The 23,093-nt window shown below is 44.1% G+C and overlaps 2 protein-coding genes and 1 non-coding gene across 11 annotated transcripts in view; 1 reads left to right on the top strand and 2 right to left on the bottom strand.

Moving 5' to 3' along the window:
- Positions 1 to 11,053, bottom strand: part of LOC110487144 (C-myc promoter-binding protein) — a 161,027-nt gene extending 149,974 nt beyond the window's left edge. For all 9 annotated transcript variants that reach the window (XM_036964104.1, XM_036964105.1, XM_036964107.1 and 6 more), the window contains exon 1: positions 10,864 to 11,053. The gene's annotated coding sequence lies outside the window, so the exon portion shown is untranslated. The remainder of the gene's footprint in view (positions 1 to 10,863) is intronic.
- A 3,137-nt stretch (positions 11,054 to 14,190) lies between these two features.
- Positions 14,191 to 14,262, bottom strand: trnaq-cug. Its single transcript has one exon. It is a non-coding gene; the product is annotated as a tRNA-Gln (tRNA).
- Positions 14,263 to 14,457: 195 nt separating this feature from the next.
- Positions 14,458 to 21,389, top strand: LOC110516490 (ras-related protein Rab-11A). Its single transcript, XM_036964502.1, has 5 exons — positions 14,458 to 14,646; positions 15,533 to 15,728; positions 20,509 to 20,702; positions 20,923 to 21,003; positions 21,136 to 21,389. The coding sequence occupies exons 1-5, from the start codon at positions 14,607 to 14,609 to the stop codon at positions 21,270 to 21,272; spliced, it is 648 nt and encodes a 215-aa protein (XP_036820397.1). The 5' UTR covers positions 14,458 to 14,606; the 3' UTR covers positions 21,273 to 21,389.
- Positions 21,390 to 23,093: the final 1,704 nt, after the last annotated feature.

Below are 23,093 nucleotides of genomic sequence, written 5' to 3'. Positions count from 1 at the left end.
ATTGTTACATATTGCCTCTTCCTTCATACGCACTCTAGGTATCCATCCTTCATACCCACTCTAGGTATCTATCCTTCATACCCACTCTAGGTATCTATCCTTCATACCCACTCTAGGTATCCTTCCTTCATACCCACTCTAGGTATCCTTCCTTCATACCCACTCTAGGTATCTATCCTTCATACCCACTCTAGGCATCCATCCTTCATACCCACTCTAAGTATCTATCCTTCATACCCACTCTAGGTATCTATCCTTCATACCCACTCTAGGTATCCATCCTTCATACCAACTCTAGGTATCTATCCTTCATACCCACTCTAGGTATCCTTCCTTCATACACACTCTAGGTATCCTTCCTTCATACCCACTCTAGGTATCCATCCTTCATACCCACTCTAGGTATCCATCCTTCATACCCACTCTAGGTATCCATCCTTCATACCCACTCTAGGTACCGGTCCTTCATACCCACCCTAGGTATCCATCCTTCATACCCACTCTAGGTATCTATCCTTCATACCCACTCTAGGTATCCATCCTTCATACCCACCCTAGGTATCCATCCTTCATACCCACTCTAGGTATCTATCCTTCATACCCACTCTAGGTATCTATCCTTCATACCCACTCTAGGTATCTATCCTTCATACCCACTCTAGGTATCTATCCTTCATACCCACTGTAGGTATCCATCCTTCATACCCACTGTAGGTATCCATCCTTCATACCCACTCTAGGTATCCATCTTTCATACCCACTCTAGGTATCCATCCTTCATACCCACTCTAGGTATCTATCCTTCATACCCACTCTAGGTATCCATCCTTCATACCCACTCTAGGTCCCGGTCCTTCAAACCAACTCTAGGTATCTATCCTTCATACCCACTCTAGGTATCTATCCTTCATACCAACTCTAGGTATCCATCCTTCATACCCACTCTAGGTACTGGTCCTTCATACCCACTCTAGGTACTGGTCCTTCATACCCACTCTAGGTCCCGGTCCTTCATACCCACTCTAGGTATCTATCCTTCATACCAACTCTAGGTATCCATCCTTCATACCCACTCTAGGTACTGGTCCTTCATACCCACTCTAGGTCCCGGTCCTTCATACCCACTCTAGGTATCTATCTTTCATACCCACTCTAGGTATCCATCCTTCATACCCACTCTAGGTATCTATCCTTCATACCCACTCTAGGTATCCATCCTTCATACCCACTCTAGGTCCCGGTCCTTCATACCCACTCTAGGTATCTATCTTTCATACCCACTCTAGGTATCTATCCTTCATACCAACTCTAGGTATCCATCCTTCATACCCACTCTAAGGACTGGTCCTTCATACCCACTCTAGGTACTGGTCCTTCATACCCACTCTAGGTCCCGGTCCTTCATACCCACTCTAGGTATCTATCTTTCATACCCACTCTAGGTATCTATCCTTCATACCCACTCTAGGTATCCATCCTTCATACCCACTCTAGGTATCTATCTTTCATACCCACTCTAGGTATCCATCCTGCATACCAACTCTAGGTATCTATCCTTCATACCAACTCTAGGTATCCATCACTACTGTAGACCAGGGCTCTTCACTACACAGAGAATAGGGTTCCATCTGGGACGTACCCTAGATAATTCCCTCACTACCTGGCAGAAAACCATTCTTCAGAGAGCTTAAGGCTCCAAGGCAAGGCAGCCAACAGGTTTGCGAAATCCTTGTGGCTTTTTTTGTTGTTGTCCTGGCGTGTTTTTCAATTCACAGGCAGCTCTTTGCTTTGGGAAGCGCCAGTAGGTGCTTTGATTTTGTGACTCATCAGAAGGTGAAGACAGCCAATTGCTTTCACCTTAATAAGCTCCCCATCCCCCATTCTGTGTATTAGAGAAATTAAAGGAAACACATAGTCAGTTGAACGACTGAATGCATTCAACCGAAATGTGTCTTCCGTATTTAACCCAATCAGAGAGGAGCGGGGTGGGGGGGGGTGGGGGGGGGGGGGCAGAGGAGGGGACAGATTAACCTTTTTAATCATTTGCATTTTCCTCCCCCACAAAAAAATGTATCTCTGTTTTTCCAGTTTGAGACTCCTGGAGTTAATTGAATTCCTGTTAACTTTATCACGGTGGAATTTCAATTAAAGAGGAGCTCTAATTGAGATTCATTCAGTCCAGAGATCTATTAATGCACAACATAGGGATGGAGGCAGGTGAGGAAGTAGTAGTAGCTGTAGTAGCAGGTAAAGATGCAAGTCATTAAGACAGACTTTCCCTCAGTAATAGCAGGTAAAGATGCAGGCCATTAAGACAGACTTTCCCTCAGTAATAGCAGGTAAAGATGCAGGCCATTAAGACAGACTTTCCCTCAGTAATAGCAGGTAAAGATGCAGGCCATTAAGACAGACTTTCCCTCAGTAATAGCAGGTAAAGATGCAGGCCATTAAGACAGACTTTCCCTCAGTAATAGCAGGTAAAGATGCAGGTCATTAAGACAGACTTTCCCTCAGTAATAGCAGGTAAAGATGCAGGTCATTAAGACAGACTTTCGCCCAGTTTGGCAAGTAAAGATGCAGGTCATTAAGACAGACTTTCCCTCAGTAATAGCAGGTAAAGATGCAGGCCATTAAGACAGACTTTCCCTCAGTAATAGCAGGTAAAGATGCAGGCCATTAAGACAGACTTTCCCTCAGTAATAGCAGGTAAAGATGCAGGTCATTAAGACAGACTTTCCCTCAGTAATAGCAGGTAAAGATGCAGGCCATTAAGACAGACTTTCCCTCAGTAATAGCAGGTAAAGATGCAGGCCATTAAGACAGACTTTCCCTCAGTAATAGCAGGTAAAGATGCAGGCCATTAAGACAGACTTTCCCTCAGTAATAGCAGGTAAAGATGCAGGCCATTAAGACAGACTTTCCCTCAGTAATAGCAAGTAAAGATGCAGGCCATTAAGTTCATCTTCTTTTCCCAGAGCAAATTCAATAGAGCCAAGATCAATACCAGGAAGATGGTAAACAAGACCAACACAGGAGGAAAGTGTGGCTAAATTATGGACTACTCTGTAAGGGGGAACTGGAACTGAAATCTAAGTTACAGCGCCGTGAAAAAGTATTTACCCCCTTTCTGATTTTCGCTATTTTTTTTTTTTACATATTTTTGAAACTGAATGTTAACAGATCTTCAACCAAAACCTAATATTAGATAAAGGGAACCTGAGTTTACAAATAACATAAAAAAATTGATACTTATTTCATTTATTTAATTAACAAAGTTAATTAAGACAAGTCGTCCAGGTCCCGAGGCAGCAAAGCCTTCCCCAAACCATCACACTACCACAAACCATGCTTATCTGTTGGTATGAGGTTCTTACTGTGGGAATGCACTGTTTGGTTTTCACCAGGGACACAGGCATAACGGGACACACGTCGTCCAAAAAGTTTACTAAAGTTTGTCAAAAAGCACCTGGATGATCATCAAAACTCTTGGGTCCCATTATGCCTGAACAATTAATTAAATTTACATTGACCCCCCCCTTTGTTTTTACACTGCTGCTACTCGCTGTTTATTATCTATGCATCGTAACTTTACAATTTACCTACACCAACCTGTACCCCAGCACATTAACTCAGTACCGGTACCTCCTGTACAGAGCCTCGTTACCTGTACCCCAGCACACTGACCCAGTACCGGTACCTCCTGTACAGAGCCTCGTTACCTGTACCCCAGCACACTGACCCAGTACCGGTACCTCCTGTACAGAGCCTCGTTACCTGTACCCCAGCACACTGACCCAGTACCGGTACCTCCTGTACAGAGCCTCGTTACCTGTACCCCAGCACACTGACCCAGTACCGGTACCTCCTGTACAGAGCCTCGTTACCTGTACCCCCGCACACTGACCCAGTACCGGTACCTCCTGTACAGAGCCTCGTTACCTGTACCCCAGCACACTGACCCAGTACCGGTACCTCCTGTACAGAGCCTCGTTACCTGTACCCCCGCACACTGACCCAGTACCGGTACCTCCTGTACAGAGCCTCGTTACCTGTACCCCAGCACACTGACCCAGTACCGGTACCTCCTGTACAGAGCCTCGTTACCTGTACCCCAGCACACTGACCCAGTACCGGTACCTCCTGTACAGAGCCTCGTTACCTGTACCCCAGCACACTGACCCAGTACCGGTACCTCCTGTACAGAGCCTCGTTACCTGTACCCCAGCACACTGACCCAGTACCGGTACCTCCTGTACAGAGCCTCGTTACCTGTACCCCCGCACACTGACCCAGTACCGGTACCTCCTGTACAGAGCCTCGTTACCTGTACCCCCGCACACTGACCCAGTACCGGTACCTCCTGTACAGAGCCTCGTTACCTGTACCCCAGCACACTGACTCAGTACCGGTACCTCCTGTACAGAGCCTCGTTACCTGCACACTGACCCAGTACCGGTACCTCCTGTACAGAGCCTCGTTACCTGTACCCCAGCACACTGACCCAGTACCGGTACCTCCTGTACAGAGCCTCGTTACCTGTACCCCAGCACACTGACCCAGTACCGGTACCTCCTGTACAGAGCCTCGTTACCTGTACCCCAGCACACTGACCCAGTACCGGTACCTCCTGTACAGAGCCTCGTTACCTGTACCCCAGCACACTGACCCAGTACCGGTACCTCCTGTACAGAGCCTCGTTACCTGTACCCCAGCACACTGACCCAGTACCGGTACCTCCTGTACAGAGCCTCGTTACCTGTACCCCCGCACATTGACCCAGTACCGGTACCTCCTGTACAGAGCCTCGTTACCTGTACCCCCGCACATTGACCCAGTACCGGTACCTCCTGTACAGAGCCTCGTTACCTGTACCCCAGCACACTGACCCAGTACCGGTACCTCCTGTACAGAGCCTCGTTACCTGTACCCCAGCACACTGACCCAGTACCGGTACCTCCTGTACAGAGCCTCGTTACCTGTACCCCAGCACATTGACCCAGTACCGGTACCTCCTGTACAGAGCCTCGTTATTGTTATGTCATTTTATTGTGTTACTTTTTAATGTATTTTTATTTCATTTTTCACTTTAGTTTATTTAGTAAATATTTTCCAAATGCCTTGTTGGTTAAGGGCTTGTAAGTCAGCATTTCACTGTATTTCTTTATTTAACCTTTATTTAACTTTATTTAACCTGTTGTATTCGGCGCATTTGAGAAATAACATTTGATTTGATTTCTCATGTAAAATGTGTGTATCACTGCTGCCCGCCTATGTTTTACAAAACCAATGGGTATGTAACCTAGCCCTGCCTAAACCAATGGTTACTGTATGTAACCTAGCCCTGCCTAAACCAATGGTTACTGTATGTAACCTAGCCCTGCCTAAACCAACGGTTACTGTATGTAACCTAGCCCTGCCTAAACCAATGGGTATGTAACCTAGCCCTGCCTAAACCAATGGTTACTGTATGTAACCTAGCCCTGCCTAAACCAATGGTTACTGTATGTAACCTAGCCCTGCCTAAACCAATGGTTACTGTACGTAACCTAGCCCTGCCTAAACCAATGGTTACTGTATGTAACCTAGCCCTGCCTAAACCAACGGTTACTGTATGTAACCTAGCCCTGCCTAAACCAACGGTTACTGTATGTAACCTAGCCCTGCCTAAACCAACGGTTACTGTATGTAACCTAGCCCTGCCTAAACCAATGGTTACTGTACGTAACCTAGCCCTGCCTAAACCAACGGTTACTGGGATAGAAATGTAATGTAACCTAGCCCTGCCTAAACCAACGGTTACTGTACGTAACCTAGCCCTGCCTAAACCAATGGTTACTGTACGTAACCTAGCCCTGCCTAAACCAATGGTTACTGTATGTAACCTAGCCCTGCCTAAACCAATGGTTACTGTATGTAACCTAGCCCTGCCTAAACCAACGGTTACTGGGATAGAAATGTAATGTAACCTAGCCCTGCCTAAACCAACGGTTACTGTACGTAACCTAGCCCTGCCTAAACCAATGGTTACTGTACGTAACATAGCCCTGCCTAAACCAATGGTTACTGTATGTAACCTAGCCCTGCCTAAACCAATGGTTACTGTACGTAACCTAGCCCTGCCTAAACCAACGGTTACTGTATGTAACCTAGCCCTGCCTAAACCAACGGTTACTGTATGTAACCTAGCCCTGCCTAAACCAACGGTTACTGTATGTAACCTAGCCCTGCCTAAACCAATGGTTACTGTATGTAACCTAGCCCTGCCTAAACCAATGGTTACTGTATGTAACCTAGCCCTGCCTAAACCAATGGTTACTGTATGTAACCTAGCCCTGCCTAAACCAATGGTTACTGTACGTAACCTAGCCCTGCCTAAACCAATGGTTACTGTATGTAACCTAGCCCTGCCTAAACCAATGGTTACTGTATGTAACCTAGCCCTGCCTAAACCAATGGTTACTGGGATAGAAATGTAATGTAACCTAGCCCTGCCTAAACCAATGGGTATGTAACCTAGCCCTGCCTAAACCAATGGTTACTGTATGTAACCTAGCCCTGCCTACACCAATGGTTACTGGGATAGAACATGGCATAGGCCTATAGCCCAGCTTAGCCCAATGGTTTATGTGATATTACAGATGACATAGACAGTAACAGGGTTTGTAATGACACACACCCTGTAAGACCAATGTTTGCATCTGCCAGTAAGTGACTATTAAACCCCTTTACTTAAAGGCTGGTCAGGACTTAGTGCTGTTACATCAATCCTCTGAGACCACAGCCCACTCAACACACAGCCAGCCAGAGAGCCAGCCAGCCAACACACAGACAGACAGCCAGCTAGCCACCCACCACACAGCCAGCCAGACAGCCAGCCACCCAACACACAGCCAGCCAGACAGCCAGCCAGCCAGCCACCCAACACACAGCCAGCCAGACAGCCAGCCACCCATCACACAGCCAGCAACCCAACACACAGACAGACAGCTAGCCACCCATCACACAGCCAGCCAGCCAACACACAGCCAGCCATCCAGCCACCCAACACACAGCCAGCCAGACAGCCAGCCAGCCACCCACCCAACACACAGCCAGCCAGCCAGCCAGCCACCCACCCACCCAACACACAGCCAGCCAGCCAGCCAGCCACCCAACACACAGCCAGCCAGACAGCAAGGCAGCCGCCCAACACACAGCCAGCCAGCCAGCCAGCCACCCACCCAACACACAGCCAGCCATCCAACACACAGCCAGCCAGCCAGACAGTCAGCCAGCCAGCCACCCAACACACAGCCAGCCAGCCAGCCTAACAACAGTGTAAAAACAGCCTGACATTCAGGAGACACCCTGCCCATTTGTAGACCTAATACATTACAACATACTCTGTTCCCAGATTTAGCCTAGGCCTAATTGATGTTTCTGTTTTGCAATCCCTGAGTCAATGTTAATCTAAGCCTGTGAAATTGCCATTTCTTTGGTTTGTTTCCAAATCTAAAGCAGTCCATCCGATGTTATGTGTCTATTTCCAACTTCCCATCCCAGACATAGACTGTTCTCTATGCTACCGCACGGCAAGCGGTACCGGAGCGCCAAGTCTAGGTCCAAGAGGCTCCTAAATAGCTTCTACCACCACGCCATAAGACTCCGGAACAGCTAATCAAATGGCTACCCAGACTATTTACATTGTCCCCCCCCAGAACGCTGCTGCTACTCTCTGTTTATAATCTATGCATAGTCACTTTAATAACTCTACCTACATGTACATAATTACCTCAATTACCTCGACACAGGTGCCCCCGCACATTGGCTCTGTACTGGTACCCCCTATATACAGCCCCACTATTGTTATTTACTGCTGCTCTTTAATTATTTGTTAATCTTATTTTCTTAAAACTGCATTGTTGGTTAAGGGCTTGTAAATAAGCATTTCACTGTAAGGTTGTATTCGGCACATGTGACAAATACAATTTGATTTGATTTGATATCTGTTAGCTTTGCTGAAGAAGACAGAAATCTCATACATTACTTAGTCTTTCTCGTAGCCTACATTCTGCATCATCTTCTATTCTGACTAGGCTACATTCTGCATCATCTTCTATTCTGACTAGGCTACATTCTGCATCATCTTCTATTCTGACTAGGCTACATTCTGCATCATCTTCTATTCTGACTAGGCTACATTCTGCATCATCTTCTATTCTGACTAGGCTACATTCTGCATCATCTTCTATTCTGACAAGGCTACATTCTGCATCATCTTCTATTCTGACTAGGCTACATTCTGCATCATCTTCTATTCTGACAAGGCTACATTCTGCATCATCTTCTATTCTGACTAGGCTACATTCTGCATCATCTTCTATTCTGACTAGGCTACATTCTGCATCATCTTCTATTCTGACAAGGCTACATTCTGCATCATCTTCTATTCTGACAAGGCTACATTCTCATGTATGTACTGGTTCCCCTGTATGAAGTCTGGTTCTCCTATAATATGTCCTATCCCTGGACACTGACATCTGAACTTCTATCATCAGGGTGTTTGTTGCCTTTGCTTTGAACCCCATCAGTGGTGCAGCTGCTGCCTCTCTGCACAGTGAGAAAGGACCCCTGGGCTTTGGCAAGGCCTTGGTCTTCGTCCTAAATCGCACCCTTATTCTCTATGTAGTGTACTACTTTGACCAGGGCCCCGAGCCCTGCTTCCGGGAACTCTCACTCCCTGCTTCCGGGAACTCTCACTCCCTGCTTCCGGGAACTCTCACTCCCTGCTTCCGGGAACTCTCACTCCCTGCTTCCGGGAACTCTCACTCCCTGCTTCCGGAAATCTAACTCCCTGCTTCCGGAACTCTAATCTTCATGCTGTGTGGTTCAAAAGCAGGACTTGACTGTTGACTGACTACCTTCACGTATTTCTCTCTCATGTGTGACAGCGTCGTCAACATGTTTTCCTCCTTTTAACATTCCGATCGATACAAGGGACACCGTTGGTTAGAACGGGAACAGACACCATGCTGTGTAGACTGCTTACGTTGTTTCCTCTCTCTCTCTCTGTCTCTGTCTCTCTCTCTCTCACTCTCTCTCTGTCTCTCTCTTTCTGTTTCTCTCTCTCTCTCTCTGTCTCTCTCTCTCTGTTTCTCTCTCTCTCTCTCTGTCTCTCTCTTTCTTTCTCTCTCTCTCTTTCTCTCTCTCTTTCTCTCTCTCTCTGTCTCTCTCTCTCTCTCTCACTCTCTCTCTCTCTGTGTCTCTCTCTCTCACTCTCTGTCTCTCTCTGTCTCTCTCTCTCTATGTCTCTCTCTTTCTCTTTCTCTCTTTCTCTCTCACTCTTTCTCTCTCTCTCTCTCTCTCTCTTTCTCTCTTTCTCTCTCTCTGTGTCTCTCTCTCTCACTCTCTGTCTCTCTCTGTCTCTCTCTCTCTATGTCTCTCTCTTTCTCTTTCTCTCTTTCTCTCTCACTCTTTCTCTCTCTCTCTCTCTCTCTCTCTCTCTCTTTCTCTCTCTCTCTCTCTCTGTCTCTTTCTCTCTCTCTCCAACAATTGTTTTACTATTTTCCATAAATCATGACAACTGAGTTTGTGTTGAACACTGACAATGTTGATCAGGATTAGCTTAGTTATTGACGCACAGAATAGAATAAAATAGAATATGATAAGATAGAATCTAGACTGTTGACTTGGATCCAGAAGAGGAATTGTGCAGTTTACTGAGTGAGTATATAAACACCTCTCTGGTATAAGTGGCAGTGAGGTTTCCAAATCACATGGGGTAGGTTGTGTCTATCTTCCTGTCAGAGTGTGATGGTATGATTTGATCTGACTTGTCTGTCCTGTATGGTGTCACCACTTCAATCTCCCGTGAGGAAATTCATATGATGAAATCCATCTTTAATAGCCTAAAGTTAATTCATATCTGATGTCTCCATCATTCCAGTATGCAAGAATGTGGAGACGTTTTTTTACACATCTGCTTTCCATACAGCTGTTTCCACAGCACAAACAGCATACTGTCTTTTTTATTGCTACCAAAACATCCAAGTGAATGCAAACTCTAAATCACGTTTCCACTATACTCACTTCAGCTCAATCTAAACAGTAGGATCAACTTTGTTTCCTCAGTCAAAAACCACGATGCCTGTTTCCTCAATCTTGAGCTGGTAGTTTAATGTTGTACTCTGTTTGCGCACCATCAAGCCTCCTGCAAATAACTACATAGCTCTGCCAAGCAGAAGTGACACATGGTTTTCTCCCCCGGCTTAAATTATTATCTGACAGAGGAAGATATTCAGTTTTATTTTAAGACTATCTGACCCACACATTACTTTATTATAGTCCAGGACAAAAAAAATATATTCGTGACACTAGAATGTGCACTATATAACCAATCAGTCAATCCTTATGTCCCTGCATAGGGTCATAGTCATAGCCACACAGGTGGGTCCTGTAAACGGGTCCCATACTGTGATTCCATGCTCTGGGGCACGAATATAAAGCTAACTATATTCATTATGCACACCGTTTTCCACCACCTTGACAGACTGACAGCAACCTGTGGCATGTCATCTGCATACGCATGAAGGTATTACAGAAGCCGACGAGATACTAAATCCATTACAATGCAGCTTTAAAAGCAGGACACACTGAGGCTGGTACTGTCTGTCTGGACAGTTATCCGGTGAATTCACTGCATGAATTCTGCTCAAATTCACATAGGGGTGATCCCACTAAACGGAGAGTGACAGCCTGGAATAAAACACCGTTCGCCCTAGTTAGCCTGGCTACGGCCGGTTACCTCACATTAGCTAGCAAACTCATAGCTAAACCCCTTATCAACTCCTCACAAAATAACGGTTTAATTAACATTATACTTACACCACCAGCAAACGCGATATCACTCGTCGTCCAACTTCGGCGGGATTTCTTCAAAAACACACTGGCATTTTTAAAAACAGTCAATATTTGAATGAGCCGTTGATATCTAGAAATAGACTACTATAGCCAGTTGTGTTCAAGGCGCCGACCCGGCTCCGTCCTCCGCCATTTTGGTTGTGATGGGGAATACGTTGCGTCGCGCGGGTTTGGTTTGGCTGCTGTCGGGTCACCCTATGTAATTATAGGAAGCGCCAAAACAACATACATATCATTGTGTTGTAGCTGTTTAACACATGTATGAACTACACTATCTATAAACTAATCATTCTTTTTTTTTTTACAAACTAAGTTATAACATTTTGATTGTGAAGATTCTGACTTGCAAGTCTACACAAGTACTGGTACAATACATTACAATGCATAGGACTATATATAAAATGCATATAATACATTTTATACATAATTGTAAGTATACTTTAATGTGAAGTGTTATTGAAAATGTTAATTTCCCAGACAAAAACAAAAATATAAACGCAACATGAAACAATTTCAATTTTTTATTTTTTATTTTCAAACAAAACAATTTCAAAGATTTTACTGAGTTACTGTTCATTTATGGATTTCACATGACTGGGAATACAGATATGCATATGCTCTCATAGAGAAAAGGTAGGGGTGTGGATCAGGGTGTGGATCAGAAAACCAGTCAGTGTCTGGTGTGACCACCATTTGCCTCATGCAGGACAACATCTCCTTTGCATAGAGTAAATCAGGCTGTTGATTGTGGCCTGTGGAATGTTGTCCCACTCTTCTTCAATGGCTGTGTGAAGTTGCTGGATATTGGCAGAAACTGGAACACGCTGTCGTACACATAGATCCAGAGCATCCCAAACGTGCTCAATGGGTGACATGTCTGGTGAGCATGTAGGCCATGGAAGAACTGGGAGATTTTCAGCTTCTAGGAATTGTGTACAGATCCTTGTGACATGGGGCCGTGCATTATCATGCTGAAACATGAGGTGATGGTGGCGGATGAATGGCACGACAATGGGCCTCAGGATCTGGTCACAGTATCTCTGTGCATTCAAATTGCCATCGATAAAATGCAGTTGTGTTCGGCGTCTGTAGCTTATGCCTGCCCATACCATAACCCCACCACCCCCATGCAGCACTCTGTTTACAACGTTGACATCAGCAAACCGCTCTCACACACAACGCCATACACGTCTGCTATCCGCCCGGTACAGTTGAAACTGGGATTCATCAGAGAAGAGCATACTTCTCCAGCATATGATATGTCACACCTGTCAGATGGATGGATTATTTTGGCAAAAGAGAAATGCTCACTAACAGGGATGTAAACAAATGTGTGAAGAAAAATTCGAGAGAAATACGTTTTTTGTGCATATGGAACATTTCCGGGATCGTTCATTTCAGCTCATGTTTTACATTTTACATGTTGCGTTTATATTTTTCTTCAGTGTAGATAGCCTAGCCCTAGATCCTCTCATAATTATAATTCCCCCGTGGAGTTTAGTACTAGAAAGGTAGCCTAATCAGAACTATTCTGCCACCTAGTGGTAAATCACATTATTCTTAAAATCCAATATTTTATTTTATCATGGGTTTTTTATGTGGAGGTATACACTGAGTGTACAAAACATTGGTAGCACCGTCCTAATATTAAATTACACCCGTTTTTTTTGCCCTCAGAATAGCCCCAATTCGTCTGGCCATAGACTCTACAAGGTGTCGAAAGCGTTCCACAGGAATGCTGGCCCATGTTGACTCCAATGCTTTCCACAGTTGTGTCATGTTATCCGGATGTCCCTTGGGTGGTGGACCATTCTTGATTGAAATTGTCTGGATGTCCTTTGGGTGGTAGACACGGGAAACTGTTGAGTGTAAAAAAAAAAAAAACAGCTGCGTTGCGGTTCTTGACACACTCAAACCGGTGCGACTGGCATAACATAACATGTTGAAAAGCACTGAAACACATTCCATGTCTCGAGGCTTAAAAATCCTTATTTAACCTGTCTTCAAATCAAATCATCAAATCAAATCAAATTTTATTTGTCACATACACATGGTTAGCAGATGTTAGTGCGAGTGTAGCGAAATGCTTGTGCTTCTAGTTCCGACAATGCAGTAATAACAAGTAATCTAACTAACAATTCCAAAACTACTGTCTTGTACACAGTGTAAGGGGATAAAGAATATGTACATAAGGATATATGAATGAGTGATGGTACAGAGCAGCATAGGCAAGATACAGTAGATGGTATCGGGTACAGTATGCACAAATGAGATGAGTATGTAAACAAAGTGGCATAGTATAGTATAAAGTGGCTAGTGATACATGTATTACATAAGGATACCGTCGATGATATAGAGTACAGTATATACGTATGCATATGAGATGAATAATGTAGGGTAAGTAACATTTATATAAGGTAGCATTGTTTAAAGTGGCTAGTGATATATTTACGTCATTTCCCATCAATTCCCATTATTAAAGTGGCTGGAGTTGAGTCAGTGTCAGTGTTAGTGGTGGCTGTTTAACAGTCTGATGGCCTTGAGATAGAAGCTGTTTTTCAGTCTCTCGGTCCCAGCTTTGATGCACCTGTACTGACCTCGCCTTCTGGATGATAGCGGGGTGAACAGGCAGTGGCTCGGGTGGTTGATGTCCTTGATGATCTTTATGGCCTTCCTGTGACATCGGGTGGTGTAGGTGTCCTGGAGGGCAGGTAGTTTGCCCCCGGTGATGCGTTGTGCAGACCTCACTACCCTCTGGAGAGCCTTACGGTTGAGGGCGGTGCAGTTGCCATACCAGGCGGTGATACAGCCCGCCAGGATGCTCTCGATTGTGCATCTGTAGAAGTTTGTGAGTGCTTTTGGTGACAAGCCAAATTTCTTCAGCCTCCTGAGGTTGAAGAGGCGCTGCTGCGCCTTCTTCACGATGCTGTCTGTGTGAGTGGACCAATTCAGTTTGTCTGTGATGTGTATGCCGAGGAACTTAAAACTTGCTACCCTCTCCACTACTGTTCCATCGATGTGGATAGGGGGGTGTTCCCTCTGCTGTTTCCTGAAGTCCACAATCATCTCCTTAGTTTTGTTGACGTTGAGTGTGAGGTTATTTTCCTGATACCTGGTGACATCGGAAAGGGTTCATAGCTTTGACCTGGATTTACCTGGTTAGTCATGGAATGAGCAGGTATTCGTGATGTTTTATACACGTAGTGTATTTTGATGGGCTTTCTCATGGCACCTCCCATCAGAAAATGTCTTCTCTGTGGATCTGCGCCGTTTCTAAGAGAATAAAAACATAGGTTCTACCGAGATTTGAACTCGGATCGCAGGATTCAGAGTCCTGAGTGCTAACCATTACACCATAGAACCCCGTGCTCCAACTTCTTTCATATTATGTATATAACTATTATCTATGTAATAAGAATACCCGTGCACTGTAGTAATTATTTTTTGTGGCGGACTACTACTTCACTGGTGCATTTTTATTTGAAGTGCCTGCAATTCATATCGTAGCAATGAATATCGGCCGTTGGTTTGCTTTTTTGTTGCCCCCCCTCCCATAGCTAGCCAACGTCACAACAAAATCCCGGAAGTGTCAGTCTGAAAACAGACCCGTCGCCGTTAGCTAGCTGAGTGTTTCAAAATCTATTTGCTAAATCGTCTCATTTTAAACAGTTTATACAAACGAAATACTCCTATTTATCTTTTAGAAAATGGGAACCAGAGATGATGAATACGATTATCTGTTTAAAGGTAACATTACAGCATGATCCTCGATATCAAAGCTAGCTAGGTAGCTAACGTTAGCTAGGCAGCTGTTTAGCTAACGTTAACAGTGAAACCTTTTAATTTGTGTCTGTGAAGTATGATATAGGTGTGTGAATAGCTCTGATACATTATTTGTTTTATAAACGAAAACTACATATTGATGATAAATTATAAACATAAATTGTGAAGCAGTTGGATTGCAACGTTAGGTACCCAAACGCCTAACGTTAATAGGTTAGCAGCTGTTTCTAAACAATGCTGACTTTTGTATGATTAAGTGAGGTCGGGGTGTTTCCCGAGATAGCTAGATTGCTAGATTGCTAGATTAGCTAGCCAGCTGGTTATTTTAGCTACATGCAACATTGGTTATTATCTAGCTACATTCATCCGTAGATAAATAATGTGATGTATAATCTCCCTTTCCTTTTTTTCTGTGCTGTTTAATCTAAATTTTACTTGTCATGTGTTGTGGCTATCTGTTTTGTTGTTTCTATTTCAAGTTGGTTTAACATAAAAAGCGCATAAGACTAAGAATTAACGTTAGCTACACACCACTGTGGATGTTTGCCAGTGTCACTGCACAAGTGAATAGTGGTGGTCAGATATTTTATGTGATGGCATCTTGTAGCTTACACGTGATTTAACTATGTCATATCCCCATGTAATTGCTACACATTGACCTTCTGGCAGGGCCTGATTAATGCAGGAGCTTACATGGGTTGAAGCCCTGGGGGCCAAAACCGTAGGGGCCCTTGAGGCAGAGAAAAATTGAAGTGTGTGTGTGTGTGTGTGTGTAATCCAAACCTGACCTTTGGGGTCAATAAAGATTTTTATTGCATTGAATCCATCAGCCATTAATTTTGTGTTCCAGTGGTTCTGATAGGAGACTCGGGTGTGGGCAAGAGCAACCTGCTCTCTCGTTTCACCCGGAATGAGTTTAACCTGGAAAGTAAGAGCACCATTGGAGTGGAGTTTGCCACCCGCAGTATCCAGGTGGATGGGAAAACGGTGAAGGCTCAGATCTGGGACACGGCAGGACAGGAGCGCTACCGGGCTATCACCTCGGCGTGAGTATGCTGTAGGGTGAAGTTGCCCCTAGATGCTGATCTGGGGTCAGTTTATCATTTTTCCCACTAATGGTTAACGTTAGGATTGGGGAAGGTAAAGCTGATCCAGAGTTTACAATAGGAAGATTTGGCACTGGACAAGAGACCGGGAAGAATTTTATTTATTGAACCTTTGAGAAATTTACCGGTCATCTATATGTAATATATTCCATTTAGCAGACTCCACTTACAGTCATGTAATATATTCCATTTAGCAGACTCCACTTACAGTCATGTAATATATTCCATTTAGCAGACTCCACTTACAGTCATGTAATATATTCCATTTAGCAGACTCCACTTACAGTCATCTAATATATTCCATTTAGCAGACTCCACTTAGTCATGTAACATATTCCATTTAGCAGACTCCACTTAGTCATGTAATATATTCCATTTAGCAGACTCCACTTACAGTCATGTAATATATTCCATTTAGCAGACTCCACTTACAGTCATGTAATATATTCCATTTAGCAGACTCCACTTAGTCATGTAATATATTCTATTTAGCAGACTCCACTTAGTCATGTAATATATTCCATTTAGCAGACTCCACTTACAGTCATGTAATATATTCCATTTAGCAGACTCCACTTACAGTCATGTAATATATTCCATTTAGCAGACTCCACTTACAGTCAGTTAATATATTCCATTTAGCAGACTCCACTTACAGTCATGTAATATATTCCATTTAGCAGACTCCACTTACAGTCATGTAATATATTCCATTTAGCAGACTCCACTTACAGTCAGTTAATATATTCCATTTAGCAGACTCCACTTACAGTCATGTAATATATTCCATTTAGCAGACTCCACTTAGTCATGTAATATATTCCATTTATCAGACTCCACTTACAGTCATGTAATATATTCCATTTAGCAGACTCCACTTACAGTCATGTAATATATTCCATTTAGCAGACTCCACTTAGTCATGTAATATATTCCATTTAGCAGACTCCACTTACAGTCATGTAATATATTCCATTTAGCAGACTCCACTTACAGTCATGTAATGTATTCCATTTAGCAGACTCCACTTACAGTCATGTAATATATTCCATTTAGCAGACTCCACTTACAGTCATGTAATATATTCCATTTAGCAGACTCTACTTACAGTCATCTAATATATTCCATTTAGCAGACTCCACTTACAGTCATGTAATGTATTCCATTTAGCAGACTCCACTTAGTCATGTAATATATTCCATTTAGCAGACTCCACTTACAGTCATGTAATATATTCCATTTAGCAGACTCCACTTACAGTCATGTAATATATTCCATTTAGCAGACTCCACTTACAGTCAGTTAATATATTCCATTTAGCAGACTCTACTTACAGTCATGTAATGTATTCCATTTAGCAGACTCCACTTACAGTCATGTAATGTATTCCATTTAGCAGACTCTACTTACAGTCATGTAATATATTCCATTTAGCAGACTCCACTTACAGTCATGTAATATATTCCATTTAGCAGACTCCACTTACAGTCATGTAATATATTCCATTTAGCAGACTCCACTTACAGTCATGTAATATATTCCATTTAGCAGACTCCACTTAGTCATGTAATATATTCCATTTAGCAGACTCCACTTACAGTCATGTAATATATTCCATTTAGCAGACTCCACTTACAGTCATGTAATATATTCCATTTAGCAGACTCCACTTACAGTCATGTAATATATTCCATTTACCATTTACATTTAACTTATGGGTGGTCCTGGGAATCGAACCCACGACCCTGGCATTGCCATGCTCTACCAACGGAGCTACAAAGGACCGTCTGCATTGGGTGCGTAAGCCATTAGGCCGTCCACCAATGCAGCCAGCGTCATCAATAAACTAAATAAATGAGGCTCATATGTAAATGAGCCTAATTTACATATCCTTTAAAACAGCCTATAACTAATTACATAAGACTATTCCTTGTGTTTCAATGGTTCGCATATGCAAAACTTCATAGCCTATTGTTTTTTTTTTTTTTTTACTTTCCTAAAACAATAATTGTCCATTTCACAGTTCAGCTGTCTGAGATTTGAGCACTGAATGCATTAGGCCATTGCATTAGGGCATTGCATGCATTAGAGCATTGCATTAGGGCATTGCATGCATTAGAGCATTGCATTAGAGCATTGCATTAGGGCATTGCATGCATTAGAGCATTGCATTAGGGCATTGCATGCATTAGAGCATTGCATTAGAGCATTGCATTAGGGCATTGCATGCATTAGGGCATTGCATTAGGGCATTGCATGCATTAGAGCATTGCATGCATTAGAGCATTGCATTAGGGCATTGCATGCATTAGAGCATTGCATTAGGGCATTGCATGCATTAGATCATTGCATGCATTAGGCCATTGCATTAGAGCATTGCATGCATTAGAGCATTGCATTAGGGCATTGCATGCATTAGAGCATTGCATGCATTAGGCCATTGCATTAGGGCATTGCATGCATTAGAGCATTGCATGCATTAGAGCATTGCATTAGGGCATTGCATTAGGGCATTGCATGCATTAGAGCATTGCATGCATTAGAGCATTACATGCATTAGAGCATTGCATTAGGGCATTGCATACATTAGAGCATTGCATGCATTAGAGCATTGCATTAGGGCATTGCATGCATTAGAGCATTGCATTAGGGCATTGCATGCATTAGAGCATTGCATGCATTAGAGCATTGCATGCATTAGAGCATTGCATGCATTGCATGCATTAGAGCATTGCATTAGGGCATTGCATGCATTAGGGCATTGCATTGGGGCATTGCATTAGGGCATTGCATGCATTAGAGCATTGCATTAGGGCATTGCATGCATTAGAGCATTGCATTAGGGCATTGCATGCATTAGGGCGTTGCATGCATTAGGGCATTGCATTGGGGCATTGCATTAGGCCATTAGGGCATTGGGGCATTGCATTGGGGCATTGCATTAGGCCATTAGGGCATTGCATTAGGCCATTGGGGCATTGCATGCTGTCTATTTACCACCACAATCTGATACTGGCACTAAGACCACACTCAACCAGCTGTATAAAGCCATAATCTAGAGGTGGTGATTTAAATGAAGGAAAACTGAAATCAATTTGAACCATTTCTACCATCATGTGACCTGTGCAGCTGGAGGTGAAGAATCTCCACAGGACCTTCAGGAAGTATTCACACCCCTTGACTTCTTCCACATGTTGTTGTGTTACAGCCTGAATTTAAAATGGACGGTTTATAAGCGTGGAAATCGACCCTGCTGCAGGAGCATGCTTTTACACAGTCGATAGCGCGCCGGACCTCGGGCTCAAAGGTCAAGGGTTCGAGACCTGCTCCCTGCTGTTTCATTACATTACAGGAACGCGCTCACCGGCCAAGCACACGCACTGTCGTGGATGCAAGGTCCAATCACTTCTGACACCAATGTAATGAAACAGCAAGGAGCAGGTCTCGAACCCTCGACTTTCGAGCCCGAGGTCCAGCGCGCTATCGACTGTGCCGCAAAAGCATGCTCGTGCAGCAGGGTCGATTTCCGACCCTGGGTTTATAATATATATATATATATATATATATATATAAAAAACATTTTTTAATAAAGATTCGCATTTTATTGTTAGATTATAGGAGTAACTCTGGTAGGCCTAAAACATTCTTGCGCACCTCAAGTTCAACTGTCGGAGTTAGTTGGAGCGCCTGTGTTCACCAGCTTCATATCATAGGTTCTGCAGTATAGTAGGCTAGTAGGCTAATAACAGCTCATTTTGGTTTACAGAAAATGAGTTAGCCTGTGGTCTTATGAAGTTAGCCTACGGTCTTATGAATTTAGCCGGTGGTCTTATGAAGTTAGCCTAACTAAAACCATAGGCTAACTTCATAAAACCTGTAATCCCACTGAGACTCATTACTGTATCCTGTAATCCCACTGAGACTCATTACTGTATCATGTAATCCCATTGAAACTCACTACTGTATCCTGTAATCCCACTGAGACTCATTACTGTATCATGTAATCCCACTAAAACTCATTACCGTATCCTGTAATCCCACTGAGACTCATTACCGTATCCTGTAATCCCATTGAAACTCACTACTGTATCCTGTAATCCCACTGAGACTCATTACTGTATCATGTAATCCCACTAAAACTCATTACCGTATCCTGTAATCACACTGAGACTCATTACCGTATCCTGTAATCCCACTGAGACTCATTACCGTATCCTGTAATCCCACTGAGACTCATTACCGTATCCTGTAATCCCACTCATTACCGTATCCTGTAATCCCACTGAGACTCATTACCGTATCCTGTAATCCCACTGAGACTCATTACCGTATCCTGTAATCCCACTGAGACTCATTACCGTATCCTGTGCTCCTGTCTGTCCTGTGATTAATGTATGTTTGGTGCTGTCGTGGAAGCAGGGAGGATATTTCAGTGTCAGTATGAACACAGTCGGGGACGTAAGGTATCGAGCGTCTCAGAACAGGAGAGAGTTTAGCCTTTTGGATCATAATGAAGGAGATTTCATGGACAAACTGCGCTTCCTGGAGAAATGGAGAGGGAGGATAGAAGGTGTTTTACGTCAGAACTCTGAATAGAGTAGACCTAATGGTCGTCTTTCCAAGCTCTTTGTGCCCTGTTTCTAAAAGGGCTATAATGGTACGCTGGCTTTTATTGATAAAATTGACCTCTTTGTCCACTGTTGATGATGTCATGTTGCAGGTACTACAGAGGCGCGGTGGGGGCCCTGCTGGTCTATGACATCGCCAAGCACCTGACCTATGAAAATGTGGAACGGTGGCTGAAAGAGCTGAGAGACCATGCAGACACCAACATCGTCATCATGCTGGTTGGCAACAAGAGTGACCTGCGTCACCTCCGGGCCGTGCCCACCGACGAGGCTCGGGCCTTCGCAGGTTAGAGATGCCTCGTCGTTTCTCAACAAGTCTCAGACACTGAAAAAGCTACATACATTTCTGTTTTTTGTTGTTGATGCTGGTTTCATTGATGATGCTGCAGTCTCACAAAAAATGTATGTTTTAATGTCACTTTTTATGCTTGCATTCATTCCTGTGGAATGTTTCAGAACGGGTACAGTCTCTAACTTATTTTCTGACGTTGTTTGTTTCCCTTCAGAGAAAAACGGTTTGTCTTTCCTTGAGACGTCAGCCCTGGATTCCACCAACGTTGAAACGGCTTTCCAGACCATTCTGACAGGTGTGTGTGTGTGTGTGTGTGTGTGTGTGTGTGTGTGTGTGTGTGGTCACACCTGTTGATGTGATCTGCTATCTTGGCTGGACAGACTGGATATGACCTAATCATCTCTCCCTCTCTTCTCTCCTCCATCAGAAATCTATCGAATCGTCTCTCAGAAGCAGATGTCAGAGCGTCAGGAGAGCGACATGTCTCCTAGCAACAATGTGGTCAACATCCAGGTGCAGCCCACTGAGAACAAACCAAAGATGCAGTGCTGTCAGAACATCTAGCCCCGCTCATGTTACCACTACACCTCTACCCCCTTATATACCCTGTACCCCCACCTCTACCCCCTCATATACCCTGTACCCCCACCTGTACCCCCTCATATACCCTGTACCCCCACCTCTACTCCCTTATATACCCTGTACCCCCACCTCTACCCCCTTATATACCCTGTACCCCCACCTCCACCCCCTCATATGCCCTGTACCCCCACCTCTACCCCCTAACCCCTCATATACCCTGTACCCCACCTCTAACCCCTCATATACCCTGTACCCCCACCTCTACCCCCTAACCCCTCATATACCCTGTACCCCCACCTCTACCCCCTAACCCCTCATATACCCTGTACCCCACCTCTACCCCTCATATACACCCATCTTGTTTTAGCTCGCCCGGTGCCCCGGGTGGAGATTCCACTTTAGAACCAATTAAATGGTCTCTCAGATGTGTGAGTTTGGCCCACCCGGCTCTCAGGGTGAGGTTAACCAGATGCACTCACTTACGCAGTCTCATAGGAGTAGTCCCCTCCTCCATTCTCTCCTCTCTCTCCCCACTCCCTCTCTCCTCCTCTCCCTCCCTCCTCCACAACCTCTCCTCTCCCCACTCCCTCCCTCTCTCCTCCTCTCCCTCCCTCCCTCCCTCTCTCCTCCCCTCCCTCCGTCCCTCCTCCTCTCCTCCCTCCCTCCCTCTCTCCTCCCCCCTCCCTCTCTCCTCCCCTCCCTCCCTCCCTCCCTCCTCAACTCCCTCTTCCTCCCTCTCTCCTCCTTTCCCTCCCTCCCTCCTCCTCTCCCTCCCTACTGATCATGATCTGAGAAGCCTAGTCAGTGTCTGGAGTCGTGTTCCCCAGCGGAGCCTTTTCAGACAGGAAGTCATTTATATTTCTCACTTAGATGTAATACTGTTGATGCGCTGACATGTCTTAATATATTCATCTGATTTTTTTTATCTTCTTCATTTTCTTCAATTTATGACTTTTCCATTTTGTGTGTTCCTCAATTATTATTTTTTACCTGTGTTTTTTTATTAATGTTTTTTTTGTTGTCTTCAAATATTGTATCATATTTCCTACTAATGTGTATGTATTTAAAGCACACTGAGAATGCTCTGATGTGTATCTGTCTACGACCCCTCCTCCCATCAGTTAGCCTCGCTCCCTCCCTCTCTCTTCAGTATAATGTCAGGTTTGACAACGGTAGGTTTCTCCAAACACGTGGATGTATTTAAGCACAGTGTACTAGATAGAATGTATGCTCCCTTGGTCCCTGTCGATAGGTGGAGTTTTGACAACGGATCTGATTGCTGTAAATAGCTTAAGTGAAGACTTGTGGCATTAGATCTGTTTGCGGATGGCTTCAACCATGCCAATGGACAGACAGGGCAAAAAAAAACTTTTTATACGTGTCCCAAATGGAACCCCATATATAGTGCACTACTTGTGACCAGGGCCCATAGGGATCCATTTGAGACACAGTATTCGTCACTTTGTTTACAGTCAGTCTGTGGCAGGTTAGCTTAGCATGTTGTGATGATGATGATGATGATGACGATAATGATGTCACTTCATGGCACCGCTTTGCTGCCTCGCATGTTTTTTTATCTTGGTTTAAATGATGACTGAGTTATCGTAACTCTCTGACTGAGTTATCAGAACTCTCTGACTGAGTTATCAGTACTCTCTGACTGAGTTATCAGAACTCTCTGACTGAGTTATCAGAACTCTCTGACTGAGTTATCAGAACTCTCTGACTGAATTTATCACTGAGTTATCGTAACTCTCTGACTGAATTTATCACTGAGTTATCGTAACTCTCTGACTGAATTTA

Source organism: Oncorhynchus mykiss, chromosome 26 (genome assembly GCF_013265735.2).
Source record: "Oncorhynchus mykiss isolate Arlee chromosome 26, USDA_OmykA_1.1, whole genome shotgun sequence".
Classification (NCBI taxonomy): domain Eukaryota; kingdom Metazoa; phylum Chordata; class Actinopteri; order Salmoniformes; family Salmonidae; genus Oncorhynchus; species Oncorhynchus mykiss.
The sequence above is the reverse complement of the archived record's forward strand: the minus strand, read 5'-3'. Positions and strand labels throughout refer to the sequence as shown.

Bases quoted from the DNA above. Each gene is read 5' to 3' on its own strand.
- LOC110516490 (XM_036964502.1), top strand. From the start codon at position 14,607: ATGGGAACCAGAGATGATGAATACGATTATCTGTTTAAAG. The intron at 14,647-15,532 runs GTAACATTACAG...TTTGTGTTCCAG, and splicing joins ATACGATTATCTGTTTAAAG to TGGTTCTGATAGGAGACTCG. The intron at 21,004-21,135 runs GTGTGTGTGTGT...CTCCTCCATCAG, and splicing joins TTTCCAGACCATTCTGACAG to AAATCTATCGAATCGTCTCT.